The 13,784-nt window shown below is 60.2% G+C and overlaps 2 protein-coding genes across 2 annotated transcripts; both read right to left on the reverse strand.

Annotated features, from left to right (window-relative positions):
* Window positions 1-9,800: 9,800 nt before the first annotated feature.
* LOC116947681 (histone H4) lies at window positions 9,801-11,338 on the reverse strand. The gene has a single exon (XM_076070947.1). The coding sequence runs from the start codon at window positions 11,237-11,239 to the stop codon at window positions 10,928-10,930; it is 312 nt and encodes a 103-aa protein (XP_075927062.1). The 5' UTR covers window positions 11,240-11,338; the 3' UTR covers window positions 9,801-10,927.
* Window positions 11,339-12,492: 1,154 nt separating this feature from the next.
* LOC116947673 (histone H1-like) lies at window positions 12,493-13,264 on the reverse strand. The gene has a single exon (XM_032963672.2). It carries the CDS (start codon window positions 13,205-13,207, stop codon window positions 12,551-12,553), a length of 657 nt encoding a protein of 218 aa, XP_032819563.2. The 5' UTR covers window positions 13,208-13,264; the 3' UTR covers window positions 12,493-12,550.
* Window positions 13,265-13,784: the final 520 nt, after the last annotated feature.

Below are 13,784 nucleotides of genomic sequence, written 5' to 3' on the forward strand. Positions count from 1 at the left end.
ACCACGGTCCAGGGTCCCCGCCAGTAGGTGGTCTGCTTCCCCACCTGTCCGGCCCCGACGCGAGGGGTGTGTAGCCACACCTTGGTACCTGTCAAGAAAAGGGGGGGCTCCACGCGGGGTCGGGTGCTCTGTTCCTGTCGCCGATGCGCGGCCTCCCCTTGCGGGTAGGCCCGGTCCCGGACCCCTCGTAGGGTCTCCATCAGATGTTCCACGGGGCGACTCCCTTCCTCCGTTTGGGGTGGAGGAATGCCGAACAGCAAGTCTGCGGGTAGACGAGACTCACGACCAAACATCATTAGGAACGGGGTTTGTCCCGTCGATGTGTGCACCGTGGTGGCGTAGGCGAACAGGGTGTAGGGGAGGTGTTCGTCCCAATCCCGTTGGTTTGCGGCCGCCATACGCTTGAGCTTTCCGGCCAGAGTCTGATTCATACGTTCAACCATACCGTTCGCCTGGGGGTGGTACGCCGTGGTTCGGTCTTTCTGGATCCCGAACTCCCGGCACAGCGCCTGAAATAACTCGGCCTCGAACTCGCTACCCTGGTCGGTAAGGACTCGCTCCGGGATCCCGTGCTTAAGTACATAGTGCTCCACGAACGCCCGGGCTACTACCAGGGCCGTTTTATCGGGGATGGCCACCGCCACGGGGTAGCGGGTGAAGTATTCCACCGCTACGAGGATATAGCGGTTGCCCCGGTGGGATCGTGGGAATGGCCCCTGGAGATCGATGCCGACCAGCTGGTTAGTCCGACTGACGCGGAACGGCCTTAGGGGTACTTGGCATCGTGCCGGTTTCGGCCCGCACTGCTGACAAGCGCGGCAGCCCTGTACCCAGGCGGCCACATCTTGCGTCAATTTGGGCCAGAGATACTGGCGACGCAGAGTCTCCCGAGTGCGCCGTTCCCCGACATGGCCCCCGAGCGGGTGGTCGTGTACCAGCCGTAGCAGCTGGGGTCGCACCTGGGCGGGAACACAGATGCACCCCGGCTGGCCGGCCTCGGTTAACTCCCGTACCACCCCGTTCTGCACACACAACCGGGCATACAAACCGCTCCAGGGCCCTGGTAGGGTGCTTTTCCCCTCCCGCAGGGCCGCTTCCACCGCCGCCAGATCCGGATCCCGCTGCTGGGTCTGCCTCAGCTGCTCGTCGCTCAGGCCCGGGAAGGCGCAGCCGACGTCCTCCTGGATCCGTCCGATCGGGGCGGGGTGGTCCACGGGGTCCCGAGTCGTGGGCCCTGCGCTCGCCGGGCGGCCGACTGGGTCCGCGCCTCCACCTGTGGGGGTCTCTGTGGCGCATACCGCACTCTCTCTCGCCGGGGGGGGGTTAGGTTCAGCGGGTTCCCGGGGGTCCGTTGCCTGTCGGCAACGTCCCCCCGTGAAGCACGGGCAGGCCTCCTCCGCCCTCGTCTCGGCACACACCGCGGGTCGCCGTGATAATGCGTCCGCGTTTGCATGCGTCCGCCCCGCCCGGTATTCGATCTGCAGGTTGTACTCCTGCAGCTGCGCCAGCCATCGGGCCATCTGTCCCCGCGGTTCCTTGAAGGTGAGGAGGAACTGCAGAGCATAATGGTCCGTGCGCACTCGACATTTCCTGCCGTATAAATACGGCCGAAACTGTTTACACGCGAAGATCACAGCGTACAATTCCTGACGGGTCACACAGTAGTTCAGCTCGGCCCCGCTCAGGGTCTGGCTGGCGTACGCAATCACCCGTTCCACCCCTTCCTGCACCTGCGACAACACCGCACCCAGCCCGCTGCTGCAGGCGTCGGTGTCCAAAATAAAGTCGGTGGTAAAATCGGGGAAAGCCAGTGTGGGGGTGTGTGTGAGGTGGTCTTTGAGGGTGGTGAAGGCCGTCTGGCAGGCCTCCGTCCACTGATAGGGGTTCTTGGGGGAAGTGAGTTGGGTGAGGGGGCGTGCAATCTCGCTGAATCCCTTTACAAATCGACAGTAATAGGTGGCGAGCCCCAAGAATGACCTTATCTCCGACAGGTTTCTTGGCTGTGGCCAATCCACTACGGCGCGTACCTTGTCCGGATCGGTGCTCACCCCCGCCTCGCTGACGCGATGTCCGAGGTACCCCACCTCGCGCTGTGCGATGTAACACTTACGCGGCTGGAGCTTGAGATGAGCCGCTCGCAGTCGCTGGAACACCTCCCGTAACCTGGACCAGTGCTCAGACAGAGATCTACTGAACACGATCACATCATCCAGGTAAATCAGGCATTGCTCCCACTGCAAGCCCCGCATCACCAACTCCATCAGCCGCTGGAACGTCGCGGGCGCGTTGGTGAGCCCGAACGGGAGTACTCGAAACTCGAATAGCCCCATCGGGGTGGTGAATGCGGTTTTTGGCCGATCCTCCTCCGTCATCTCCACCTGCCAGTACCCGGACGCGAGATCGAGGGTGGAAAAATACCGCGCTCCGGCGAGGCTGTCAAAGGTGTCGTCGATGCGCGGTATGGGGAAGGCGTCGCCGAGGGTGACTGCGTTTAGTTTGCGGTAATCGACGCAAAACCGGGTTGACCCGTCCTTTTTTGTTACTAGCACCACCGGGGCAGACCAGGGGCTCGCCGAGGGCTGAATTATGTTATCGCGGAGCATGTCCCTGACCGCCTCTTTGATCTGGGCGCGTTCGGGTGCGCCCACGCGGTACGCGGGGAGTTTTATGGGTCGGGCGGCCCCGGTGTCGATTTGGTGCTTAACGAGATCTGTGCGACCCACGTCTGAATCGTGTTCGCTGAACACGTCGGCGTACTCCCGCAGTAACCCGCGTAGCTGATCGGCCTCTCCCTTGGGTAAATCTGCCCAAGGTACGTGTACCGCGTCAAGAAGGGGGACGACCTCGGCGTGGGGAGTCGGGCCGACTCGCCAGGCCAGGTCTTGTTGGTCCTCGGGGCGACCGGGGTCCTCCGCCCAGAGTGCGAATACCGAGTCGCTGGAGTGGCGCGCGTGTAGGGGGTGCACGGTGGCTACTGTGGTGCGCCGTCGTAGTATTGCTGGGGTGCCGTGGGGGTTAAACACACGCATGAACAATCGGCCCCCATCGGCGTTTACCAACGTGGCTGACCCCACAACCCCGTATCGTTTTGCCAACTCCGGGTGAGGAGTTAGCATTACCTCCCCCGATGGTCGGTGCGTGGGGTCGGTGGAGGGTGTCGCCACAGGTACCAGCATCTCGGCGAGCGGCCCGATGGTGACGGCCGTCGTCAGGGTAGCGGCCACAGGTGTGAAGCGGGGGCGATTCGGCTCCCGTCCCAGGAATGGAATCCGTTCCCCGCTGCCTTCCACGGTGGCGCACCGCTGTCGGGGCTGCACGTTGAGCCCCAGCTTTTCCAGGAGGTCGGTACCTGCGATACACTCGTGGCACAGCACACTCGAGACGTAGAACTCCTGAGTGCACACCTGGTTTCCGAGACGGACCTCGAGGGAGATCCTTCCCAGCAAACCCATCCCGGCTCCGCTCGCTGTGTGCAGCGCGCAATCCGGGGCCGGCAGGCGGCTCACGTCAACCCCGAGCACGCTGCAGTGCGCGGCGCTCACGAGTGAGGCTACGGCCCCCGTGTCCAGTAGGATCCGGGTGCGCTGCCCGTTCACCTGTCCTTCCACCAGTGACGTGGCCCCCGTGATTCCTGCCACCAGCTCCCGTAGCCAGTCGCCCGTCCTCACCGCGTCCTTGGGTGTTGTGGCCGTGACCTGTGTGGGTGTCACTTGCTTACCATTATTATTATCGTCGTTTTGTTTCGGGACCTCGGTGATTGCACCCCTAGGTGGTCCACTCTCTAGGGGGCGTTGGCGTTTAACCCTTCGGTATATCTAGCGCGGGCGATCTGTGGGCAGTCTCTCATGAGATGCCCCTGACGGCCGCACATGTAACACGCCCGGGGGGAGGTGGCGGCTCCATAGTGGGCACCCTGCCCGCTCCCTCTCCCCCCCGTGCGCCGCTGCCCAGACTCTGCTTCTAGTCGGGCTACCCTCCCAGCTAGCCCTCCCAACTCGGTCCGAATCGTCTCTACCGTAGTCTGCAGCGTAGTCACATGTGCCCGTACTTGGGTTACGTTGTTGTCCACTTGGGTTACTTTGTTGTCGATCCCCACGATGCCCGCCTGTATCCCCTCTACCCATCCCGGGGTGGTCTCGCGGGATACCGGAGGCCCCCTTTCCCGACCCCCTACCATCCTGGTGAGCTCCTGTTCCTCCTCTTCCTCCTCGGTGGACAGACTTGCGATGGTGCGCTCCCGTCCCAGTCCTCGGAGCTGTGCGCGTTCGCTAGAAATTCTTTCACATTTGCGCGCGCGCTCGACAAGGGCATCAAAGGAGAGGCGCGTACAGTTCACGTCTGGCTGCCACCACGCCGTGCGCATTAAGTATCGCTGGATTTTCTCTGTGGCCAGCTCCTCAATCGCTTCCGTGGTGTGCCTCGGGCGTGCGATCTTTGTTAGCTCACGCACATCCTCGGCATAATCGCGCAGGTCCTCGCCGGGTTGGCGACGGCGTGCCTCTAAGGCCGCTTTTGCCTCCTCCTCATCGCGCGTACCGAAGCGCAGATCAAGTCGGCACATCAGCTCCTCTAGCTGTGTCTGCGCGCTTGCGGGTAGGGCTTCCACAAAATCGGCTGCCCGCCCATCCAGATTCATATTAAGTTGACGTAGCGTCTGCGCGTCCGTCCACCCATTAATTTCCTTAGCCCCTAGGATGTTGCGGGCAAATGCTCTCCACGAAGGTGTACCCCGGCCAGTGAATATATGCCTTATTTTCGCGTGCGGTAACGCGGGGGTTCGTACCGCTTCTGACACCATATTGTTAGGGTCGCCGGCCCCCAGGATCTCCCCTGCCTGCGATCCTTTCCGCGAAGTACCGACGCTCCCAGACTCTCCACTAGTGTGGGAGCTGCCGCCGCCGCACTCCTCCCCTGGCGGGGAAAGGTCGTCGCGCTCCTGTTCCCCCCCCTGTGCCGTCCCCGCCCGAGTCCGGGTCTCCTGCCGGTGGGGCATCACACTCGACCTCCCTGGGACCCGCTAGCGCTTCGCCGGCACCCAAACGCGACGCTCCCCGCCCGCGCAGTCCCACGCACCAATCACACGCGGGTAACAGGGGGTCAAAGGTCGGAGGGTAAGCGACGTCGTTCGTGCTCACTCCGACGCTTGGGGGGATTGGTTTAAACGGGTTTAAAGGGCTATGCGATGGGCATGCGTGCGAGACGGGTATCCGCTCGCAACGCAGGAGTCCGCAGCCGACGGTTCGTAGCGCACACAATCCACGCGGCGCCGCTCCACACATGCGGCGACCACCGAGAACAGCAAGCGAACCCATGCTTCCACTCTCTTTCCACACCCTCGCAAAAACCACCACACCAGTCTGTTATGTAACGACCACCGCGACAGCAAGCGCACCCACGCTTCCGCAATAACCACACCAGTCTGTTATGTAACGACCACCGCGACAGCAAGCGCACCCACGCTTCCGCAAAAACCACACCAGTCCGTTATCTAACCGCCGACGATTTATTCCACCGCGTCGGCGAGCCCTTATTTAACCGAGTCAGTCGGGATCAGCGGGGCAGGATTGATCTATCTCTCGATAGTCGGCACTACACTCTACCTGTCCTTCCCCCTTTACCCTCTCCGGTTTTGCTCTTAAGCTAAGTCCCAACTCCCTCTCTCTCTCTCTTACTCACGGTTCGTCGTCACTGCCGTCTGGTCCTCGCGGCGCGTCGATACGTCCCACGGACGTTCGCGCGGCTGGACTCGGGAGTTGACGGGCCTGGGGTTGACTCGAGTAGCCAGCCAACCTTTTTCCTTCGCCCTGACCCGCTTTATTCTTTCTACATCAAAGGGGCTACCTGGTGCCGACTCGCGGGCCAATCAGCTCGCTGGGATCACCCGCCAATCGGTAGGCCCATCTGTATCCCAGCATCCCCCGGGCCGTTGCTTTCAGCGACGTCCGCATCTAAATTTACCTGCTCAGCGACCCTCCAGCCAGAGGGCGACCCTGCTTTCCCGCCGCTCGTGGCTCTGCCCTCCTACCTGCCTGCTGACCCGTGTGTGTTGTGTGTGTTGTCTACCCGCGGTGGCTCGGCAGCCCCGTCGTGACCATGTAATTACAACCAAAGTCACGGCGCCGCGGTGGGTGTTAGCGTCGGGGGAGACCGTCCAATTCCCTGGCTGCAGGAAACCGTGAAGATTATCCCTTTACGAGGGCTTCTGGGTGAAAACCTGTCGGCCAGGGTGTCTCCCCACGCGCTCTAATGGTGGGGGGGAGTGCGTGCGTGTGTGTTCCGGTGGGGGGGGGGGGGGTGGGGAGGTGGTGGGGTGGAGCAATGTCGGCCTCGCCGCTCGGAGCGGCGAGATCGCAGGTGGGCCACCCGCCGATCGGCTCCGTGGCGGCGGCATCACAGATCTCTGTCTGAGCACTGGTCCAGGTTACGGGAGGTGTTCCAGCGACTGCGAGCGGCTCATCTCAAGCTCAAGCCGCGTAAGTGTTACATCGCACAGCGCGAGGTGGGGTACCTCGGACATCGCGTCAGCGAGGCGGGGGTGCGCACCGATCCGGACAAGGTACGCGCCGTAGTGGATTGGCCACAGCCAAGAAACCTGTCGGAGATAAGGTCATTCTTGGGGCTCGCCACCTATTACCGTCGATTTGTAAAGGGATTCAGCGAGATTGCACGCCCCCTCACCCAACTCACTTCCCCCAAGAACCCCTATCAGTGGACGGAGGCCTGCCAGACGGCCTTCACCACCCTCAAAGACCACCTCACACACACCCCCACACTGGCTTTCCCCGATTTTACCACCGACTTTATTTTGGACACCGACGCCTGCAGCAGCGGGCTGGGTGCGGTGTTGTCGCAGGTGCAGGAAGGGGTGGAACGGGTGATTGCGTACGCCAGCCGGACCCTGAGCGGGGCCGAGCTGAACTACTGTGTGACCCGTCAGGAATTGTACGCTGTGATCTTCGCGTGTAAACAGTTTCGGCCGTATTTATACGGCAGGAAATGTCGAGTGCGCACGGACCATTATGCTCTGCATTTCCTCCTCACCTTCAAGGAACCGCGGGGGCAGATGGCCCGATGGCTGGCGCAGCTGCAGGAGTACAACCTGCAGATCGAATACCGGGCGGGGCGGACGCATGCAAACGCGGACGCATTATCACGGCGACCCGCGGTGTGTGCCGAGACGAGGGCGGAGGAGGCCTGCCCGTGCTTCACGGGGGGACGTTGCCGACAGGCAACGGACCCCCGGGAACCCGCTGAACCTAACCCCCCCCCGGCGAGAGAGAGTGCGGTATGCGCCACAGAGACCCCCACAGGTGGAGGCGCGGACCCAGTCGGCCGCCCGGCGAGCGCAGGGCCCACGACTCGGGACTCCGTGGACCACCCCGCCCCGATCGGACGGATCCAGGAGGACGTCGGCTGCGCCTTCCCGGGCCTGAGCGACGAGCAGCTGAGGCAGACCCAGCAGCGGGATCCGGATCTGGCGGCGGTGGAAGCGGCCCTGCGGGAGGGGAAAAGCACCCTACCAGGGCCCTGGAGCGGTTTGTATGCCCGGTTGTGTGTGCAGAACGGGGTGGTACGGGAGTTAACCGAGGCCGGCCAGCCGGGGTGCATCTGTGTTCCCGCCCAGGTGCGACCCCAGCTGCTACGGCTGGTACACGACCACCCGCTCGGGGGCCATGACGGGGAACGGCGCACTCGGGAGACTCTGCGTCGCCAGTATCTCTGGCCCAAATTGATGCAAGATGTGGCCGCCTGGGTACAGGGCTGCCGCGCTTGTCAGCAGTGCGGGCCGAAACCGGCACGATACCAAGTACCCCTAAGGCCGTTCCGCGTCAGTCGGACTAACCAGCTGGTCGGCATCGATCTCCAGGGGCCATTCCCACGATCCCACCGGGGCAACCGCTATATCCTCGTAGCGGTGGAATACTTCACCCGCTACCCCGTGGCAGTGGCCATCCCCGATAAAACGGCCCTGGTAGTAGCCCGGGCGTTCGTGGAGCACTATGTACTTAAGCACGGGATCCCGGAGCGAGTCCTTACCGACCAGGGTAGCGAGTTCGAGGCCGAGTTGTTTCAGGCGCTGTGCCGGGAGTTCGGGATCCAGAAAGACCGAACCACGGCGTACCACCCCCAGGCGAACGGTATGGTTGAACGTATGAATCAGACTCTGGCCGGAAAGCTCAAGCGTATGGCGGCCGCAAACCAACGGGATTGGGACGAACACCTCCCCTACGCCCTGTTCGCCTACGCCACCACGGTGCACACATCGACGGGACAAACCCCGTTCCTATTGATGTTTGGTCGTGAGTCTCGTCTACCCGCAGACTTGCTGTTCGGCATTCCTCCACCCCAAACGGAGGAAGGGAGTCGCCCCGTGGAACATCTGATGGAGACCCTACGAGGGGTCCGGGACCGGGCCTACCCGCAAGGGGAGGCCGCGCATCGGCGACAGGAACAGAGCACCCGACCCCGTGTGGAGCCCCCCCTTTTCTTGACAGGTACCAAGGTGTGGCTACACACCCCTCGCGTCGGGGCCGGACAGGTGGGGAAGCTGACCACCTACTGGCGGGGACCCTGGACCGTGGTACGGCAGATCTCTCCCTGGACGGTACTAATCCAGGGTGGAGAGAGGGGCCGAGAAACGGTGGTTAACGTCCGCCGCTTAAAACCATGGAGGGCAGCCCCGGCGGGGGAGAACCTCGCTGCCCGAGTACCGCGAAATCCCGGTGCCCCTGCGCCACCCGTGCTCGGGGGCCTCGCGCACTACATGGGCCCCGCCGTGCCCCCAGCCCCGAGGCGTCCCGGCCCCGCCAGAGGAAGGCGGGGACGCCGCCCCTTAAACCCCGCTGCCGCGGAGTTTGTCCCCCAGCCCCCAGGTGCCGAGGGATCGGAGGAGCCACTGGAGTGGAGAAGGAGACCGCTGCAGGAAACCCCGAGGACGGAGCCACCTCCCCCGAGGCCAGCCACGAGATCCGGGCGGATCCCCCTGACCCCGCAGCGCTACCTCGTGGGCGCGGCCCAGGCGAGGTGCTCCAGTCAGCCCGGGACGGGGACTGGCACCTCGGGGGGCTATGTGATGCCGCCGCCACGGAGCCGATCGGCGGGTGGCCCACCTGCGATCTCGCCGCTCCGAGCGGCGAGGCCGACATTGCTCCACCCCACCACCTCCCCACCCTCCCCCCCCACCGGAACACACACGCACGCACTCCCCCCCACCATTAGAGCGCGTGGGGAGACACCCTGGCCGACAGGTTTTCACCCAGAAGCCCTCGTAAAGGGATAATCTTCACGGTTTCCTGCAGCCAGGGAATTGGACGGTCTCCCCCGACGCTAACACCCACCGCGGCGCCGTGACTTTGGTTGTAATTACATGGTCACGACGGGGCTGCCGAGCCACCGCGGGTAGACAGCACACACAACACACACGGGTCAGCAGGCAGGTAGGAGGGCAGAGCCACGAGCGGCGGGAAAGCAGGGTCGCCCACTGGCTGGAGGGTCGCTGAGCAGGTAAATTTAGATGCGGACGTCGCTGAAAGCAACGGCCCGGGGGATGCTGGGATACAGATGGGCCTACCGATTGGCGGGTGATCCCAGCGAGCTGATTGGCCCGCGAGTCGGCACCAGGTAGCCCCTTTGATGTAGAAAGAATAAAGCGGGTCAGGGCGAAGGAAAAAGGTTCTCTGGCTACTCGAGTCGACCCCAGGTCCGTCAACTCCCGAGTCCAGCCGCGCGAACGTCCGTGGGACGTATCGACGCGCCGCGAGGACCAGACGGCAGTGACGACGAACCGTGAGTAAGAGAGAGAGAGAGGGAGTTGGGACTTCGCTTAAGAGCAAAACAGGAGAGGGTAAAGGGGAGGACAGGTAGAGTGTAGTGCCGACTATCGAGAGATAGATTGGTCCTGCCCCGCTGATCCCGACTGACTCGGTTAAATAAGGGCTCGCCGGCGCGGTGGAATAAATCGTCGGCGGTTACATAACGGACTGGTGTGGTTTTTGCGGAAGCGTGGGTGCGCTTACTGTCGCGGTGGTCGTTACATAACAGACTGGTGTGGTTTTTGCGCGGGTGTGGAAAGAGAGTGGAAGCGTGGGTGAGCTTGCTGTTTGCGGCGGTCGCCGCGTGTGTGGAGCGGCGCCACGTGGAGTGTGTGCGCTACCAACCGTCGGCTGGGGACTCCCACGTTGCGAGCCGATACCCATCTCGCACGCATGCCCATCGCATAGCCCTTTAAACCCGTTTAATCCAATCCCCCCAATCGTCGGAGTGAGCACGAACGACGTCGCTTACCCTCCGACCTTTAACCCCCCGGTTACCCGCGTGTGATTGGTGCGTGGGACTGCGCGGGCGGGGAGCGTCGCGTTTGGGTGCCGGCGAAGCGCTAGCGGGTCCCAGGGAGGTCGAGGGTGATGCCCCACCGGCAGGAGACCCGGACTCGGGGGGCGACGGCACAGGGGGGGGAACAGGAGCGCGACGACCTTTCCCCGCCCGGGGAGGAGTGCGGCGGCGGCAGCTCCCACACTAGTGGAGAGTCTGGGAGCGTCGGGACTTCGCGGACAGGGTCGCAGGCAGGGGAGGTCCCGGGGGCCGGCGACCCTAACAGATCTCTGCGTGAACCTCAGTTCTCAGTTTCATTTATTTGGTAAAGCCCTGTGAGCCATTCGGCTCTTGAATCGAGTGCAACCGCAACACGCAAAAAAACATGAACAAGAAAACATCATAACCGAGCAGAGCGGCAGCAGACGGCACCTCGAGCCACCGCGCGTCCACGCGAAGAGCCCGGTTCATGCTCACGAGGAATTGGCGAGCAACAACCCATTAATAAAGTGTTTCTTTCGTGAACGGTTTGGTAACACTGGCGTGCAAGCAGTTTAGAAGAGGTGGGTGGCTCTGAAAAGAGCCTTTGGGTTCGTTTAGTGCGCGAGATAGACACTCAGCCTCCGAAGCCGTAGAGAGTGCGGCCCTGGCGCTTGAGGGCGTAGACCACGTCCATGGCGGTGACGGTCTTGCACTTGGCGTGCTCCGTGTAGGTGACGGCGTCGCGGATGACGTTCTCAAGGAAGACCTTCAGGACGCCGCGGGTCTCTTCGTAGATGAGGCCGGAGATGCGCTTCACACCGCCGCGGCGAGCGAGGCGGCGGATGGCGGGCTTGGTGATTCCCTGGATGTTGTCGCGCAGCACCTTACGATGGCGTTTTGCGCCTCCCTTACCGAGCCCCTTACCGCCTTTCCCGCGTCCAGACATTCCGACTAACTCTGCTTATCCTGCTGACAAAGCTCGCGAGAGATGGCGCGCCCAGCCTGCAGCAGCCGCCTTTATACCCGGAGCGTGGTGACGTCACCGACCACCTCTGCCCTCCGCGATGGCTCCGCCTTAAACCTCTGACCTTTAACTCTGTGACGAAGTAAACCCTCTACCGTCGTCAATAACACTTCCTTGAAATGTATGAGACGTTTCGGGCAATGACCCTTCTTCGAAGCACTGTAATGATTTCGGCACACCCGCAGCGAACGCGAGAGGGACGCGATCTGTTGCAAGATTGCACGTGGAGTGATTAATCGATCTAAGGTCTTGTTTTCAACTAGAACAAGATCTAACTAATCGGCTTCCAACACAATGGTTGAGTGAACGTCACCAACTAATCCCAAAGTAAGAAAGGCATTTAATAGGGTTTTTTCCCCTTTTTTTGCAACAAAGCTGAAACCTTATTACAATGATTCGTGTATGCAGTAACCACAATACCTGCAGTCAAAATGCAATAAAAAACATACTATGATAATATATATAAAAACATTTTAGTACTGGCAAAGAAGGTCTAATGATGAAGATAAGACATTGCAAAAACAATGCGATAATTACGAATGGAAATTATTTTTAATTGAGAAGTGTAGATGGTGGACCGCAATTTTTACAAAACAAAAAAATAGTGAAAAGGCGCAACGAACGAAAGGAGGCGAATTGAGTTAAGTTGTCTGGAATCAATACATTTTTAGACTAAATACCATATTTGGCACCAGTAACATGATGACGGAATGAAGAGGTTCAACACATAATCAAAATTGGAGGTTCGTCAAGAATGCATCGATTTTGAATCTGGATTTAGATTAGAATCGGCAGCGAGAATGCGGACGTCGCTGAGATTACTCTGCACTCAGTTCGAGTGAGGGAGCTGCCACCTGCCTCGCCTGTTTATGATCCCTGCTTTCGGGCTCGATTACTCCCATCACATCAATGCTTAAAACACATCAAGTGGGTAAAATGTCAAGATAATTTGGCGAATGTACGTAACTTATCCAATCTACACAAATCCTCACGATTTAACTGCACCGTCGAGCTCCTTGATCAGGGCCGAGACACGGCGAGCAACCATCGCCACGCCGTAAATGGGTTTGACTTACAGAATATGGCACGCATAAAGCTTCAATGTAATACACTGTCAGGTGTTAACGATTAACTAATTGTGGCGCAGCAACATATGGTTCACTTTTTGAACTAAGTGGGTGGCTCTGAAAAGAGCCGTTGGGGTGGAGGGAATCGAGCATCGTCCGATCGGATTCACTTCTTTAGCGCGGACTTCTTGGGCTTGGCCACGGCCTTCTTGGGCTTGGCCACCTTGGGTTTGGTGGCCTTTGCCTTGACGGTCTTGGGCTTAGCGACCTTGGGCTTCGCAGCCTTGGGCTTGGCTGGGCTCTTTGCCGCCTTCTTGGGCTTAACAGCCGACTTCACCTTTTTGGGGCTCTTGGCAGCCGCGGACTTCTTTGCTTTCTTAGGAGACTTCTTGGGCGCGGTCTTCTTGGCTGCCGCGGGCTTCTTCACCTTCTTGGCTGCAGCGGGCTTTTTAGCCGCGGGCTTTGCCGTTGACGATTTGGGCATCGCCTTTGCGGCAGCCTTTTCCTTCTTGTTGAGTTTGAAAGAGCCAGACGCGCCGCTGCCCTTCACTTGCGCCACGGCATCTTTGGCCACAAGCTTCTTGATGGCCAACTTCACGCGGGCATTGTTCTTCTCCACGTCTAATCCTCCGGCAGCGAGCGACTTTTTGAGCGCGGGAAGAGACACGCCGTTCCTCTCCTTGCTGCTGGCGAGAGCCTTGAGGATGAGCTCGGACACGCTGGGGCCGACCTTCTTGGCCTTTGGAGCGGTGCGCTTCTTTTTGGGGCTTTTAAGCGCTGAAGCAGCCGCAGCTGGTGGTTGAGCAGGAGCAGTTTCCGCCATGTCAAAACGTCGTTTTTATCGCCTGGCCTCTTTGAAATCAGCGCTCTCACAAATTCGTGACGAGCATCCTGCAGGCCCGAGGTTTATTATAGAAGCGGAGTAGAGTATGTGCGGACGTCGCTGAGATCACCCAGCACTCAGCTCCGGTGAATGAGCTGCCACCATACTCGCCGTGTCAATCACCCCTGCCTTTGGGCTCGATTCCCGTAACGTTCATACTTAAATGCATCTAGTTGATAAATTACCACGAATATAATTTCTTTAATGTACGTAACTTATGCAATCTACGACAATGTTCACGATTTAAATTCTAATTCAAAACAAGTGAACAACCAACAGTTGGGAGAAATTGTTCGGTCAGGGCAAGATACGATGATTGTCTTCACTATTTAAAACGCACTCGAATTTTTTGCAAGACAAAATGCTTCAACAGACTACTCATATTTAAGTCCAGCTAAATATTTTCAATTTAAATCTTGGCTCGCGCGCACGCGATTCCTACTCTCGCGCTATGGTGAGGACTGCGCGTCATGTCAACCATCCCCTGTCACCGAACTTTTAGATTTAACGTTTTAAT

Source organism: Petromyzon marinus, chromosome 31, assembly GCF_048934315.1.
Source record: "Petromyzon marinus isolate PM22_M1 ecotype Great Lakes invasive population chromosome 31, UKy_Petmar_22M1.pri1.0, whole genome shotgun sequence".
NCBI classification, from domain to species: domain Eukaryota; kingdom Metazoa; phylum Chordata; class Hyperoartia; order Petromyzontiformes; family Petromyzontidae; genus Petromyzon; species Petromyzon marinus.